The sequence below is a fragment of the Pollachius pollachius genome, assembly GCF_949987615.1.
Source record: "Pollachius pollachius genome assembly, chromosome: 7".
Lineage (NCBI taxonomy): Eukaryota > Metazoa > Chordata > Actinopteri > Gadiformes > Gadidae > Pollachius > Pollachius pollachius.
The window spans coordinates 16,506,730-16,522,500 of record NC_136940.1 but is presented as its reverse complement, the minus strand read 5'-3'; the positions used below and the strand labels follow the sequence as shown (position 1 = coordinate 16,522,500).

At 45.5% G+C, this 15,771-nt stretch overlaps 1 protein-coding gene across 2 annotated transcripts in view; it reads right to left on the bottom strand.

The window, feature by feature from the left end:
• Positions 1 to 12,478: 12,478 nt before the first annotated feature.
• The window catches only part of LOC307078052 (cadherin-2-like), a gene marked incomplete at its 3' end in the record, with an annotated part of 65,251 nt that continues 61,958 nt past the window's right edge, over positions 12,479 to 15,771 (bottom strand). For both annotated transcript variants that reach the window (XM_079739636.1, XM_079739637.1), the window contains exon 16: positions 12,479 to 12,688. In XM_079739636.1, the coding sequence (XP_079595762.1) occupies positions 12,479 to 12,688 (210 nt within the window). The remainder of the gene's footprint in view (positions 12,689 to 15,771) is intronic.

Sequence of the window (15,771 nt, the reverse complement as noted above, 5' to 3'; positions counted from 1 at the left end):
TGGTCCAGTCTGCCACTGCCCTGATCTTCTCTGGGCAGGTCCTCACCTGCCCGCTCTCAATGATGTAACCGAGGAAGGAAACAGAGGTTGCACTGAACTTGCATTTCTCAGCCTTTACATAGAGTTTATTCTCCAGCAGCCGCTGAAGAACTTGCCGCACATGCTGGACGTGTTCCTCCTTGTTGCGGGAAAATATGAGGATGTCGTCTAAATAGACGAAGACAGAGCGGTTGAGGAAGTCCCAGAAGACGTCGTTGACCAGGTTCTGGAACACAGCGGGGGCATTTGTTAGACCGAAGGGCATTACTAGGCATTACTAGGTTAAAGGCAGTCTTCCACTCATCTCCCTCACGGATATGCACCAGGTGGTATGCATTGCGTAGGTCCAGTTTAGGAAAGATAGTGGCGCCCTGCAGAGGCTCGAACGCGGAACTGACGAGGGGCAAAGCATACTTGTTTCTAACAGTGATATTATTGAGACCACGGAAATCAATACAGGGGCGAAGAGACTTATCCTTCTTGGTAACAAAACCCCCCCCCCCCGCACCAACAGGAGAAGAGGATGGCCAAATGAGGCCAGAAGAGAGCGAATCCTGAATATACCCCTCCATGGCCTCCCTTTCAGGGTGGGACAAGTTGTACAGGCGACTGCTGGGCAAAGGGGCACCGGGGAGGAGCTCAATGGCGCAGTCATAGGGACGATGGGGAGGCAAGGAAAGTGCACAACATTTGCTGAACCCCTCTCCAATGTCGTGATATTCAGGGGGTACTAAGGACAGGTCAGGGGGTTCCTTGGGTGAGGGGACACCCCCCTCTGCTGGGGACAGGGCAGATTGTAAGCAGGGTGAATGACAAAATGTGCTCCACTCACCACCTTGCCAGCAGACCAGTCAAACTGGGGATTGTGCCACATGAGCCAGGGGTGACCAAGGACCAGGGTAGTCTGAGGGGACAGTATGAAAACAACTGAAGAGTCTCATGGTGGTTTCCCGAAACAATTAATTCCAGGGGCTTCGCTCGGTGAGTAATGCGGGCAAGGTGTTGGCCGTCCAAGGCGTTTGCGTCTAAGGGAGAAGGGAGCTGTTCCAACGCAATGCCAACTTCGGAAGCAAACCCAGAATCAATAAAGTTCTCATCAGCTCCAGAATCCACCATGGCGGACACCGAAAGGGGGTGGCCGAGGGACAGGAGAGTGGCATCCAGCAGAGTGCGTGAACCATTGGGGACTGGGACGGACGAGGTGTGACTCAACAGGGCCCCAACGTTCACTGCTGAGCTTCGTCTTTTGGCAGCAACGGGCAGGCGGAGGTGAGATGTCCGGGCAGTGCACAATATAGACAAACTCCGGTCCTTATCCGTTGGAGGCGCTGTGCCTGAGTTAGTCGGGTGCGCCCCAGCTGCATTGCCTCCTCTTCAGATACTGCTCGTGGCACAGGTTGGGGGAGAGCAGCTCTCGGTAAGTGTGGAAGAGAGGGGCCAGAGAATGCTGGAGACATGGGACGGCTAGCCCTTTCCCTACGCCGCTCACGGAGGCGGTTATCCAGCCGGATGGAGAGGGAGATTACTTCCTCAAGGCTGTCTGCCGCATCCGTAGTTGCCAGCTCATCCTTGATTGGCTCATTAAGGCAGGAAAGAAAAAGTCCTCATAGTGACTGGTCGTTCCAGCCCGAGTTGACTGCTACAGTCCTAAACTCTACAGAAAATTTGGCTACACTGCGGGAGCCCTGTCGTAGGGACATAAGCTGCTTGGCGGCGTCCCCTCCCTCAACTGGGTGGTCAAAAACCCTCCTCATCTCTGTTACAAAGAAATCAAAGTTATCACATGCTGGGGATCTACTGTCCCACAAAGCAGACGCCCACGCTAGTGCATTACCCTTAAGTACACCCAAAACAAAAGCAATTCTTGACCTATCGGTTGGGTAGGTAAGAGGTTGCTGATCAAAAACTAAGGGTCACTGGATCAAAAACGCCCTACATGTACCCATGTCTCCAGCATAGCGCTCCAGTGCAGGAATGAAAGGCACTCGGGCCTGTGACAGCTGAGCCGGGGGGGTAGGAACAGGGGGTGGTACAGTTGCCGGTGGGGAAGCCATGGTGTGGGAGACCAGTAAGTCCAGTTGGGCGCCCATCTGCGTGACCCGGGTAGAGAGGTCCTTAAAAGCCTCCATCATTTCCCGGAGAGCTTGGCTATGTTCCCCGACCAGGGCGCCTTGAGTGAAGAGAGCCATGCCCGCTGGGTCCATTGTTGGCCAGATCGTTCTGTTAAGGGGAGCGATAGCTGCTGGACCCAAGAGCAGAAAACAGAGACAGGACAGGAGTTGGAGTGACGGTGAACAGGTTTATTGAGTAAAACCAGGAGTGAGGCAGGAGGTAGGTTGGAGAGTGGGACGTATCAGGCTAGAGGGAGTGAAGACTAGAGGCTGGAGGTGATGATCCAAAAACTATAGGCAAGAGAAAACAAAGGTGAGGCACGAGAACTCAACAAGAGAAAACACTAGAGAGAGTATACACTGGAGCCAGGAACGAGTAACTACCACAGTATCTCGAAGTACGATCTGGCGATGACTGCAGGGAAACCAGGTGTATTTGAAGGGGAGTTGATGAGTTGATGCAGGCCAGGTGTGAGCAGTTGAGTGGCAGGCAAAGCACAGAGACAGACAGGGGGTGTGGCCAACACAGGGGGAGAATACACAGCACCACAACAGTGGCCATGACAAAGTAACCGCCAGTGATATGCCAATGGTCAAGAAAAAAGCAAAAGAAATCTGAATTCAGAGTTGACTTAAAGAGAGACTTAGGCCGAATCCTGTTTCTTTGCTCCAAGCTAAATCTCAGCCCTACACCTCGCTGTTGCACGTTCACATGCAGCGAGCCGTGTCCCGAATGCCATTTTAAGGTTGGGTAAGGGGTAAGGGGGAGGGCTAGCATCCCCTCGAAGGTAAGATTGTCAATGGGCACCCTTGCAACCAGTGCCGGTGGGTCAATAGAAGGTGCTACGGCGCCGCTCCTCCGTTAAATATTCACTAGAATATATCTGCCAACTATTAATCAACTATTATAAATACGAAATAAATCAACAAAAATACTTACCGTTTACCCTCGTTTACTTGTGTGATAGACCGTACTTGCCACTGCCAGCAACCATTTAAATGCGTCTTAACTTCAATGATTTGGGCTAGGCTAGATATTGGTCATTTAAAATAAAGCCCTCCTCCAAGTGGGGACGCCGGCCACGTTGAAGTCAATGTAAGCTCGCATACCTTTTGCTGTCTATCAAGCAGAGACAGCTTTTCATTGGCGCAAGAAAATTTGCCCTCGGGTCGCACCAGTGTGCGCCCCATGGTAATGCTTTTCTTTTTTGTCATTACCACATGATTGGACAATTCAAGTTGTAAGCACTTTCCACCCATTTCAGTGGAGGAATTGGACTCCCCAAGGAAAGTTATACTTTAAAGGAGCAAGTAAGTTACATATTAATTTAGTCTATCGGCCTGTAGCCTATAAACAAAATGAAGCAACTGTCCCATATTTCTGACTGCACTTGAACTAGACATTGAGACACAAAAAAAAATGGACACTATAGGGCAGTGATCATGATTCGTCTCAATATCAGAATAACAACAATGGGTCAAATAGCAATGGCTGGTGGAATGGTCATAAAGTAGGTCTGTATATGCGGTGTAAGCTTGTCCAGGCCCTGCAAGTCAGGATTTAGGCTATGAATCTGAATAAATAGTTGGTAATAGGTGATAGGTAGTGGCCATCCCCAATATGCACCAAAATACAGGAAATCAAATCTACCAATTAAAAAAGTTTTTTGGGGGGGCCCCAGCCCGCCGTCTATTACTGCGCCCCACCAACATCACCAGCCGCCACTGCTTGCAACGCTACAGTTGTGACTTGCTCCCGCAATACCTTGTGCGAAAATGGAAAAAAGTCCTAGGCAAGAAGTGTTTTCTATGTTAATAATCATTAATTAATGATGATGACCATCACATTATCTTAATGCCGTTTTAATGTTGTGAAGGCATTTTCTTTATAACAAGCACAACCACCAAAACTCCTGGAGCAGAGCTCCCGGACTCACCACGGGGGCCCCGGGGGCAGCCCGGCCGCGGACTTCGAAGCCCTGCCGCGGGCTCCAGGTTGAAGATAAGCTTTAATCCCCTGCCAAGTAATGCCATAGTTAGTTTTCAAAATGCTTATTAGCCTGGAGAATGGTGGATCAATGTGATGCATTTTTTCATTTATTTTGGTAGAAATATCTATCTTTATCTATCTATCTATCTATCTGTCTATCTGTCTATCTGTCTGTCTGTCTGTGTTTCTGTCTGTATATCAGTTATTATATATTGTACATAACATGTGGCCATATAACCCAGTTCTGCTATACAATTCCTTCTTATTTGTTATTTGTTATGTTTTCTTTCAGGAGATGAATGAGGCCGCTGCCATCACAGAGCCCATCACTCCATCTCAATCACCACTTCTGCATTGGTAGCCCTAAGCCCCCCAACCCCCAGAAAGATAGAAAGATTAAACATTCACTGATGGTTTAAAACCGACCGAGTTATTGATAAAATGTGATGATTGATGCCTTTTGTAATGTGCAATATTAGTTCCATTATATCACTGGTTCTTTTTTGTATGATATTTATGTTTTACATGGATGGCATACTACCTCAAGTTCTATGTTTATTCAGAGACAGATATTGTATCAAAAGATAAAAAAAATAAAATTAAAATAAATTGTTTTCCCATTTCGTAGGGGTTGGGTTGAGGGGTAGAGATAAGGGGTAGGGGTAGGATTAAGTTGGAGATTTTGGTAGAGCAAAGAAACGGGATTCAGCCGTAGTCTTGTGAGACCATTTTCAAGTTTGTGTTTCACATTAAGTATCCGTTTGGCCTTGGCTGGTCAGCAATGGATTTCAACATGAGGGCTCAGCTGTCCACTGCTAACAATAATTGCCAAATCCAGTTGAAAGTAAACATCTTCTCGTCTGAGAGTAGACTTCAATGCAGATTTCTGATTTGCTCTGTAGCTAAATATTCCTTGGATGCCACCATTGCTTGTTACTTTTCATCATGAACTGAAATGCCCATTCCCTAGTGCTATTGGTCCTATCATTATATACATTTTGGAAGAGGCATTCAACAGGCTCAAGGCCCGATCAGTTGTGTAGTCAGTGACAGAACTTTCATTTCAACTATTTGTCAAATACCGGATCAAAATGTGTGTAGTTGAGCGAGTGAGGAATCAAGCAGCAGACAGTGAAAGTGAATCTGAGTGGAGCAGAGGAAAAAGGTTAGAAGGGAAGTTGTCAATATATAATACTGCTCCCTATTTGGACTGCTCAGTAGACTGGCAAATGTAGATCTGGGTTAAAAAAAAAATGGTTGTGGGTCAAATTCACCTTTTCACCAAGAAAATCTTTTTTGATCATCGACCTGCATTCACAGTCACTAGTTGTATCCTTTCAAAATCAAGCTAACTACAAAGGTAGCCTGAATTCTCCAATGTTGCCTTCCCCTGCTTTAAAGCTGCTAAAGTAGTACAGAACCTTCAGAGAGCAGAGAGGAGCAGAAAAAAGTCTGAAGATAAACAACCCAAAACAAAAACCTCCCTCTCTGCTCCCTCTCGCCCAGCTTTTCTCCAGCATTAATTATTCAAGTACTTATATTATTCAATAACTTATATCCAGTATCTATATGCAATACTTATATCAAGTATTGCATTTAAACACTTGGGTGGAGCTATGACAACGCTGTGTCTGTGAATATGATTGACAAGCAATTCATGTAAATTAATTTATTCCATGCCCTATTAGACCAAACGATATTAAACCTAACATTAGTAGCTCATTGGATCACCTACGTGTAGTGCTAACAACAGCTCTGACTTGTTTCTGCTTCTACACACAGAGTGGTCAACACAACAGCACATGAAGTTATATGGGTCTGAGATAAGTCAGACCCTATATGTGTGACTTCTTTACCAGGGCCAGCCCTGTACACCTGGTTGCCCTAAGCAGGATCATTTTGGGGCCCTGCTTTGTGGTTGATAGAGTAGTTTTGCCACAGAGAACTAGCAACTGTATGCATTCATAACCCTTACGGTTTTTATCCGTACCTCTCTGAACATGATTAGCCGTAATTATTAAGCCACTTATTAAGTATACTGTGGCGACTCCTACGGGGTCCCGCAGGGGATTCTGGGTATCCGGGTTGCCTCTTGACTAAAGGGGCTTTAGGGGCTTTCAAGCCCATGGGAGCCCCAACCGACGCTGACGCACGCTGCATTGTGGTAGCGAAGCGCCTCCCGGATGGAGAACTGGCTACCGCCCCCTGTCGGCAAGGACGGCGGTGGAGCTGCTGAAGGACTCCGGGGCAACGCAGCTCGAGCCGTACCTGGCCCAGTTCCGGCTCGCGGAGTGGCACAATGACTGGGGTGCAGGGGAGGCGGTCGTCCACCTCGCCCTGGCACTGGAGGGGACGGTGGTGCAGGCACTCAACAGACGTGTCGACAGTCCATCCCAGCCCCCGGCATGGCCGTCGACGGGCCAGACCGAAGAGGGCAACGGAGGATGGGGTCCCTGAACAGCGCTCCAGCACCCCTGGTGGTGGATGGTGGTGGTCCCCGACCACACCCTGAGGGCTACTGCTGACCCGTGGGTTCTGCAGAGGAGGGCCTATTCCGCCCGCTGCGAGGGACGGGCGTCACAGCCTGCGCCGCGATTAGGCAGCCACCGGCAGGGGCCGTGGCGCCGGCGCCGTCCATCGGAACATTTCGGACTATGTGATGGCTGTTGGGGTCTTCGGGACGTCTGACCCCTAAGGTGGTGGCTGTGTGGCGACTCCAACGGGGTCGCGCAGGGGATTCTGAGTATCTGGGTTGCCTGTTGACCAAAGGGGCTTTGTCGTCCTTTTGGTAATTGTTTGGGTAAGTGGGGTTAATGGGTTTGGGGTCTTTATTGGTTGTGTGTAGTTGTGCAGGGATGTGGGAAGTCAGTCCGAGGGGGGGGGGTACTGAGAGAGAGTCTATATAATGACGTCACAATAAATGCTGCACAACATCCATTGTTTACAGAGACGAGATGAAGGGTGACGTCACATTCAGGGCTCCACTCTGATAAACACTCTACTGGTGTGTAAAAAGACTAACACTGCCAACTAGCCACTGCTATTCACAAACGTTAGCAAGTAAACAATGTGGAAATTAGAGTCAACTCGGCTGATACTGTGCTGAATTGCACACACTAACAACATGCCGACAAGCTGTTGCGGTCCGGGATTATACACAGCGTTATAACAAGGATTCAGGAGGTTATTTCTAAAGGTTTACAAAGGAAAGTGACAATAAAAGAAAGCCTTAATTTTCATCCAGAGTTACGAGTTTTGTTATATGAGGAAAGTGACGGTTTCTCCGTCAAGTGAACCGTCCGTCTTTGCTATTTTTTTTGCCAACCAGTCTGTCCAAAATAGTCTGCGCAGTCAAATGCTCCTTAGCTACTTCTTGTGACATAAGCGCATTAATTGGGGTCCTTTTCAATGCCGCCAGCTTGCTTATGGCTTCTGTATGGAAACAAGATTTTTCATGGTCCCGAAAGTTTTCACCTGCCTTCCGCCAATTGCCAAATAGGATGATCGGCGGGTGTTTTGATGAAGTTTTGCCTTCTTCGGGCCAAAAAATCTGAAATGCATCTTTTCTGCGACATGTTGCACTTGTAACAAGCTTGACTTTTTGAACTTTCCCGCCGCGCATAGCATTGTTCTGCGTTGTGCGTCATAGCCTACGTCAGTATACACAGACAATATTCTAAATAAAAAGAAATGATAATATGATAAATATCATAAAAAGGGTGGATGTCAATAATTCAGAGGCCAGTGGGAAACAGTGGAAAGAAAAATAAAGCAATGCATTGTGCTCCCAAGCACAAAGCAACAAAGAACATCAATGGGAAAAATTACATCGAAAAAATGTAACGGAATGCACAAAACAATACTATTTATATAAATAATAAGAAGCCATGATACTGCTGAAAAGAAAATCGAATATATATTATTTCAATCATCTATATATGTTATGTTTTTTTATTTGTCTATTTCAAGGATAATATCCCATGAACCACTACAGTACTCTGCGTACCCTAAGTGGTATGTGTACCGCAGTTTGAAAAAAACACAGATCTAAGGGAATTAAATAACTAAAGGGGTATTCACTGGTATGTTGCTGGAAAGGTCTTGAACAGGCACCCGTCAGGATCAGTATTGCAGATACCAAAGCGCTTCTCTCTGTATAATAGTCTTGAATAGAACTCATCCCTGTATATCAACTATGTGGACTGTGAGAGGGCATTCAATATCCTGGACTTATAGACCCTGTGGATTGCCCTCCGGCGCTCCAGGATACAATAGAATCAAGGTAGATGCGAACCAGCTGTGGTAAACCAATTTTCAGTGTGGCTCATGCTGGCCTGCTCTCTGCACCTGTCAAGGTGTTAACTGGAATGACGCAGGGTTGCCGCCTGTCACCAATACTCTTCCATATGACCATTGACTTGGTAATGAGGAACACCACCATAAACAAGAACAATGGGAACAATCCTCAACTTGAGGAGCTTGGCTCCTTCCAGTTCCTAAGCATTACCAAGAAGGGCGGGACTGCGGAAGATGTTAAGGCCAGGATCTGAAAAGTGTGGATTGCTATCATCCTGCTCAATCAAATCCGTTGACTCTCGGACAATCAAAACCCAAAGAAATATCTGACTTAACAACTCCAATGACAAACCAGTCCTCCTCTTTGGATCAAAAACAAGGAGGTCAACAAAAGCAACAGTCACAGCCACACAAATGTTCATCAACAGGTGCCTGAGAAAGATCTTCCGGACGACTGAGTCACCATTAAAACCTATGGGACTAAAGTAGCCAGGCCCATCTCGAGAACGATCAAAAGAGTAGTTGGGGGTGGATCGGCCATATTCTCCAAAAACCACTCCTCTAGATATCACAAAGCAAAAAAAAGCAAAAAAAACAAAAAAAAATAAAGTTTAGACATTTGATTCGAGTGCAGAAGGACTGCATAAATCCGACTAGTTGGAGAGAAGTTGTCGATGGCGTAAGCTTCTGTGGATTTACTAGAAGGGACACAAGCTGGGACTCGATCAGTCCAAGCTGGGTCGCCTGGGCAAGGGTGTCTGTTACAATACCTGAAACATCTGAACCCAGGATACAATACTGAAGATATGTCGAGGTGCATCGCAAGATGTATCCTACAAGTTATTTGCTTTGTTTCCGTTATGATTCAACTTGCATTGTTGATTGCCTCAAAGGGGGGAGGGGGAGGTGTTTGTTTTTCCAACTATAATCAAATTATTTTTCTTCGTTCAGCTCTCATTGGCTCAACAAAGATCTTTGTTGAGCTCTCATTGGCTTGGCCCAGTTACGACAATGAACCATTCTGTTATTGTAACTGATACGTTAATCAGTCTGTATGGTTGTTTGCAATTAATGCTAATATATTGGTATTTTGTACTACGTTGTTTTAGTTTTAAACCTTATTTATCAAAAGTACTTGTCAATGGGGTTATGAAACTATGTTTTGGTTTGACATGTTTATTCTATATATCAAGAATATAAGCCTTGTGAACTGGTGCTTTATTTGAATGGGAAAAATGTCTGTGTCCCCAAGGCCAAGACTATTTCCATTTTATTCAAACAACATAAAAAGTATTCTTGATTGATTTCTGTTCCAGAAATCAGACGATGCAGTGGTGGAAGAAAGCAATATTACACTTATATACTGGTACACATTTCCGATGCAATGTAATCAAATACAATTCATGCTTGTTAATCTTGTGTGACCCTACTTTTTGCAACGACTCCATATTTGGAAAATTTGAGTAGTGAGAAATCTATGAAGTACTGGTAATTGGTATTGGTATAACACTTGAGGTGCTTGAGTTGAGTTTAACCAATTAAAACAACTGTATTATCTGATCCTTCTCCATTTAATGCCTGCGTTTCTATTGCATTGTACCTTGGAATATGTTCTCAATACAATACACAATACACAAAACATAGTATCGTGGTCCTTTGGAAATGTTGTAGTGTAATAACGAAAGAGGAAAACATGCAAAAATGTTTTAATTTGTAATCCAACTTATACATACACAAGATAGCATGTCTTTTTCATGGAACATATCCAAGAAAATCAACAAAGTAACATAACATGAAAAAAAACAATATGTACATTTTCTATAAATTTACAGTGACAAGCCAATCAGGAGATACAGCGAATGCAAAGGCATATCATTAGCAGATCAATTCTGTTTTTGTATCGAAAAATTGTGCAACAAAACAAAAACAGGTGACTACCGTACTTGGTGTCAGCTGCACAAATTTTGTGATTACAGCCAAAAGAGCACAAAATAAACAACAATTCTGGTATCACTATACACATGTTCTCTATAGCTTTGGAAAAGGTCCAGTTGATAAAAAAAACCGTATACTCTTACATACCACTTTGTGTTCAGCTCAAGTCTTTGTTTGCTTAATTGGCTGAATTTACAGTAATTGAGTTCTAACACAATGCACTCTGCTAACACTCAAATGGGGTGAAACTGTTCAGTTGTTTCATCGATTTTCCTGGTTGTAGAAAAGCCACTACAGCGGGAATTCATGTAACAATGCTTTTCACTTTTTGTTTGTATCTTTTACTCACTGTATACATTCAGAAATCCAATTTGGATATTGAAATTGTAGTTATTATAGAATGATAATTGTATTAAGAGATTGTAGTTACACCTGTAACATCTACAGGTATCAGAGTGGTCTTTTGAAAGTCATGAAGGAAGGACAAAGGCATCTAAAAAAAAACATAACTATTTTCTCTGTTCTAGCGTGTTGCGGTGACAGGACTGGATGCCTGGACTCTCCTCATGGTTAACCAGCCAGCACCACAGCATCAATTAAATATGATTTGCATGTATTTACCTGTATGTAAATCATGGCACCCATTACACTCCTGGCCATCCCTGGAAGAAGGGATCCGCTACTACGCGTTTCTTCTCAAGATTTCTTCCTTGCTAATTTAAGGGAGTTTTTTCTTGCCCTTGCGGGGGCTTGGGTAAAGGAGGTGCAATAAATATTTGGCCTGTTAAGCCCTTTGAAACTGTAATGGTGATTAAGGGCTATACAAATAAAATTGAATTGAATTGAATCTGCAGTTTGCAATAAATACCTTGTTTGCCCTCGTTTGTGTTTGACCAATGAAATGGTCAGGCAAAAACAAAAGAATGTGAAAGAACTAAACAGATAGGTAGCTCTATGGTCAACGTAGTAATACTATTAGATGCAAATGAATGAGATGTCTATCCTTGTTGTGCAGAGAAGTTGCATTTATTTTTGGCTGGTGCCATTTCCAAAGCTGTCTCTCACACATGGTTTGTCCTTTGAAGCTTCAATCCAGTGTTTCTCTGTGGGAATGGTTTATACACACAAAAACACACTCTGGCAATGGGAAATTACCCAAACATGCCCACAGACACATGCAAAAAACACTCAAACACACACACACACACACACACGCACACACACACACACACACACACACACACACACACACACGGAAACACACAGATTCCTTGCAACACATTTTCATTTACAGTCAATGCCAAAGTTGCAAAAGTTCAGGAGCTTCAAAGCATTGAAAATAAAACAACCAACAAAATCAAAAAAATGTACAAAAAGGCACATTTTAACCCAGTGCTTCTGTACTGTGAGTTTCAAGTGTAAAATGAGCGTCTTTAGCATGGCTAGGTGCACTTGCAATCCTCATCTGCTGTTAACCTTAAGCTCCTCGGGGCCCCTGTGAGAGTTCCTAGCTAGCGGCTTCCAGGCAGCATATCAACTTGCATCACAAGGGTCCCCCGATGGCAGTCATCGCATATGCTCAGATCCGCCGGATCAGCTTACATGAACGCTAGCATTGGCATATGACTGCTCCTCAGTCCCACTGTCCTGGAAATGCCAGGCGCGCTAGAAAGTCAGCCCCGCATCGTGGTCCTTCTGTCCGCACCATGTTTTGTTGTTATTCATCAGACATCCTCGACAGTACAGTCCCTCTGTAGGCTGTCCTCTAGAGAATCCACACAAGTTTCATTCCTGCGTCATGTCCTTAATGATCCCTTCCATCAATAATAATTATATACCCCCTCCCCTACCCCCACAGCACCTGTGATCACTTCCCTCGTCCCCCTGTTGTGCAGCACCTCCCCTTCCCTCACTCCCATGTCTGACACCTCCATATCCTTGGCTCATCCTTCCCACCCATACCGGTGCCCTCCCTTCCCCCTACCCCTCCCTCTCCTCCTCGACTATCCTAATCACTCTGGAGTGGATTGGAGCACCGGGGGGAAGGGGGAGGTAGGCAGGTGGGGGCAGGGTAGGGGTGATGCAGCGGCGATGGAGCGCTGCGGACCTAGTCGTCACTGCCGCCACCGTACAGGTCGGCCAGCCTGCGGAAGCGGGGGCCCCAATCCCCCAAGTAGTCGTACTCCTGGTCACCGCAGCTGGAGGACGAGTGAAGGGAGCTGAGGGAGCCGGCTGCCGAGCCGCTGCCCTCGTAGTCGAACACCAGCAGGGAGTCGTAGGGCGGCGCCGCCGGGTCGTTGTCCGCCGCCTTGAGGCCCTGCAGCACAAGACATGTCAATTTCCCTCGTTAGCATTGCCCTGAATCACGTCAGGTCATCTCATTAACATCACTATGAATCATGTAAGTTCCCTTGCTAGCATCACCCTGAATCACGTCAGGTCCTCTTGTTAGCATCGCCCTGAATCACGTCAGGTCCTCTCGTTAGCATCGCCCTGAATCAGGTCAGGTCCTCTCCTTAGCATCGCCCTGAATCAGGTCAGGTCCTCTCCTTAGCATCGCCCTGAATCACGTCAGGTCCTCTCCTTAGCATTGCCCTGAATCACGTCAGGTCCTCTCCTTAGCATCGCCCTGTATTACATCAGGTCCTCTACTTAGCATCGCCCTGAATCAAGTCAGGTCCTCTCGTTAGCATCGCCCTGAATCACGTCAGATCCTCTCGTTAGCAAAGCCCTGAATCAATTAAAATCATCTCGTTAGCATAGCCCTGAATCAATTAAAGTAATCTCTTTAGCATAGCCATGAATTATGTCAGGTCCTCTCGTAAGCATCACCCAGGATCAGGTCAAGGCCTCTCGTTAGCATCTCCCTGAATCATGTCTATTCCTCTCGTTAGCATCGCCATGAATCACGCCAGTTCCCTCGCTAGCATCGCCCTGAATCACGTCAAGACCTTTTGTTAGCATCGCCCTGAATCACGTCAGGTCCTCTCGTTAGCATCGCCCTGATCACATCAAAGTGCTCTTGTTAGCATCGCCCCGAATCACGCCAAGGCCTCTCCTTAGCATCACCCTGAATCACGTCAGGTCATCTCGTTAGCATCGCCCTGAATAACGTCAAGTTTCCTCGTTAGCATAGCCCTGACTCACGTTGAGTCCTCTCGTTAGCATAGCCCTAAATCAGCTCAAGCCCTCTCATTAGCATACCCATACAAGCAAAATATATTTTTTAGAAATAAAACATTTTTATTGATGATGATATGGGGATGAGGGCAAACCAGTGAGTCCGGCACAAAGACTGCTTCAAGATTCGTCAGTCAGCACCTATTCGTTACGTGCACAATCTCACACTAATATGTAAGCAGTGCGATTAAACATCGACAATCCCGACATGGGCGACTTCGGACCAACTCACAATTGAGAACAGCAAAGGGGAAGTAAACAATTACAAAAAGCTTAGTATGAATACAGAAAAGAATAAATAAAAAAGTCAAATAAGCATATATTCAAGATATATAAAAATGTGGCAAACTAGTGTACGCATCGTCGTGTGATAAGTTTGTCCGGAGGGTGGAAATGAGACAAAGGCAAAGTGAGGGGGCTTGGAGAACACCCTCACTTGTGCATGGTGTGTTTTAGACAGAGACTGAAGAAAAAAGAAGCTCTGCGCTGACAACCGACTGAACAACAAGTTTCATGACAATCTATTCTGTATTCTCCTGTATTCCTGAGAGAACGTGCGTTAGTGTTAGTGTGTGTGTGTGTGTGTGTGTGTGTGTGTGTGTGTGTGTGTGTGTGTGTGGTTGCGGTTTGCTCATCTATCTATCAATCCCTAATTGTCAGGAAGCTGAATTAACAGCAGGGGGCATGAGAGAGAATAGAATGGGGGGAAACCATGGGAGGGGGCAGAAGGAGGGAGCAGGGGGTGGAGGGATGAGGGAGGGGGGGAGGAGGATGGGAGGGGGCAGAAGGAGGGAGCAGGGGGTGGAGGGATGAGGGAGGGGGGGAGGAGGGTGGGAGGGGGCAGAAGGAGGGAGCAGGGGGTGGAGGGATGAGGGAGGGGGGGAGGAGGGTGGGAGGGGGCAGAAGGAGGGAGCAGGGGGTGGAGGGATGAGGGAGGGGGGGGAGGAGGATTTGGGTCAGGGTGGACAGATGCTGGGTTTATTCCTCTGAGGAGATTCAGCAGATTACCTAGCCACATATAAAGATCTGTGTGTGCATGCAAATACACACACTAATGTACCCATTTTTGTATCCATACACTCCCAGCACATACCACAAACACAAGCCCTATAGTCCACATCCAATTCCAATACAAGAAAAAAAAAAAAAGAGGAGAGAGAGAGAGAGAGAGAGAGAGAGAGAGAGAGAGAGAGAGAGACTTTTGGCTTTTGGAGCAGTGTCGGCTTGTCATGTCTGGCGGATTAAGCTGTCTAGAGCTACTCGCCATGTCTGACAGCTCCTGCCTCATTATTCAGAGTTCTGTTTGGCAGATGTCTTTATCCAACCTAACACACTGTAGATGCTTCATGAACACAAACACACACACACACAAACAACCCCTAACACCTTGTCTCTCACACAAAAGCACACATACCTACCCCTGGCACCCCTGGATTTACCCCCACACACACAAACACACACACGCAAACACACACACACACACACACACACACACACACACACACACACACACACACCATATCTCCAACACAAACACACACACACACTAACACCTTGTCTCACACATATACACACACACACAGACACACACACGGCAGGAGGGAAGACTTTGATTTTGACAATGATGACAAATTATGCTTTGCAAACTTTTAATCATAGATTACCAGTAGGAAATCCCACCACTAATATAGCACGACTCATTATGTTGTTCCAAAATAAATACAAATACCAAAGTTTTCATTCTTAACTTACAAATGAAGCCCTAGCTGAACACAACGTGGTTGGGAAGATGATGTTGAAAATAACTTGGGTATACTGACTGGGTATACTCATTAGGTGTGATTTTTTTTGTTAATTGTTAATTCTATTAATATTAGTACTATTGTACATACACAATCATATACAAAGTAATAGAGAAAAGGTGGCAACACTATAATAACATTAATTAGTGAGTCTGTAGCTTTCTGTAGCAAAGAAAAGACACAAAATGCTGCATATCTTTATTTTGTTTTGCTAAATTTTGCTAGTTAATTAACAGATAATTAATGATCTAGTTACTATTAATTACCATAAGTTAATGTAGTTATAAGTAATATAATATAACATTTACATCAGGATTATAGTTATGGTCAATGCTAGGGTGTGGGTTAACCCTAACCCTATTCAAAATGTAATTATGAATACCGTAGTAAACGTGAACTCAATTAGTAAATGACCATT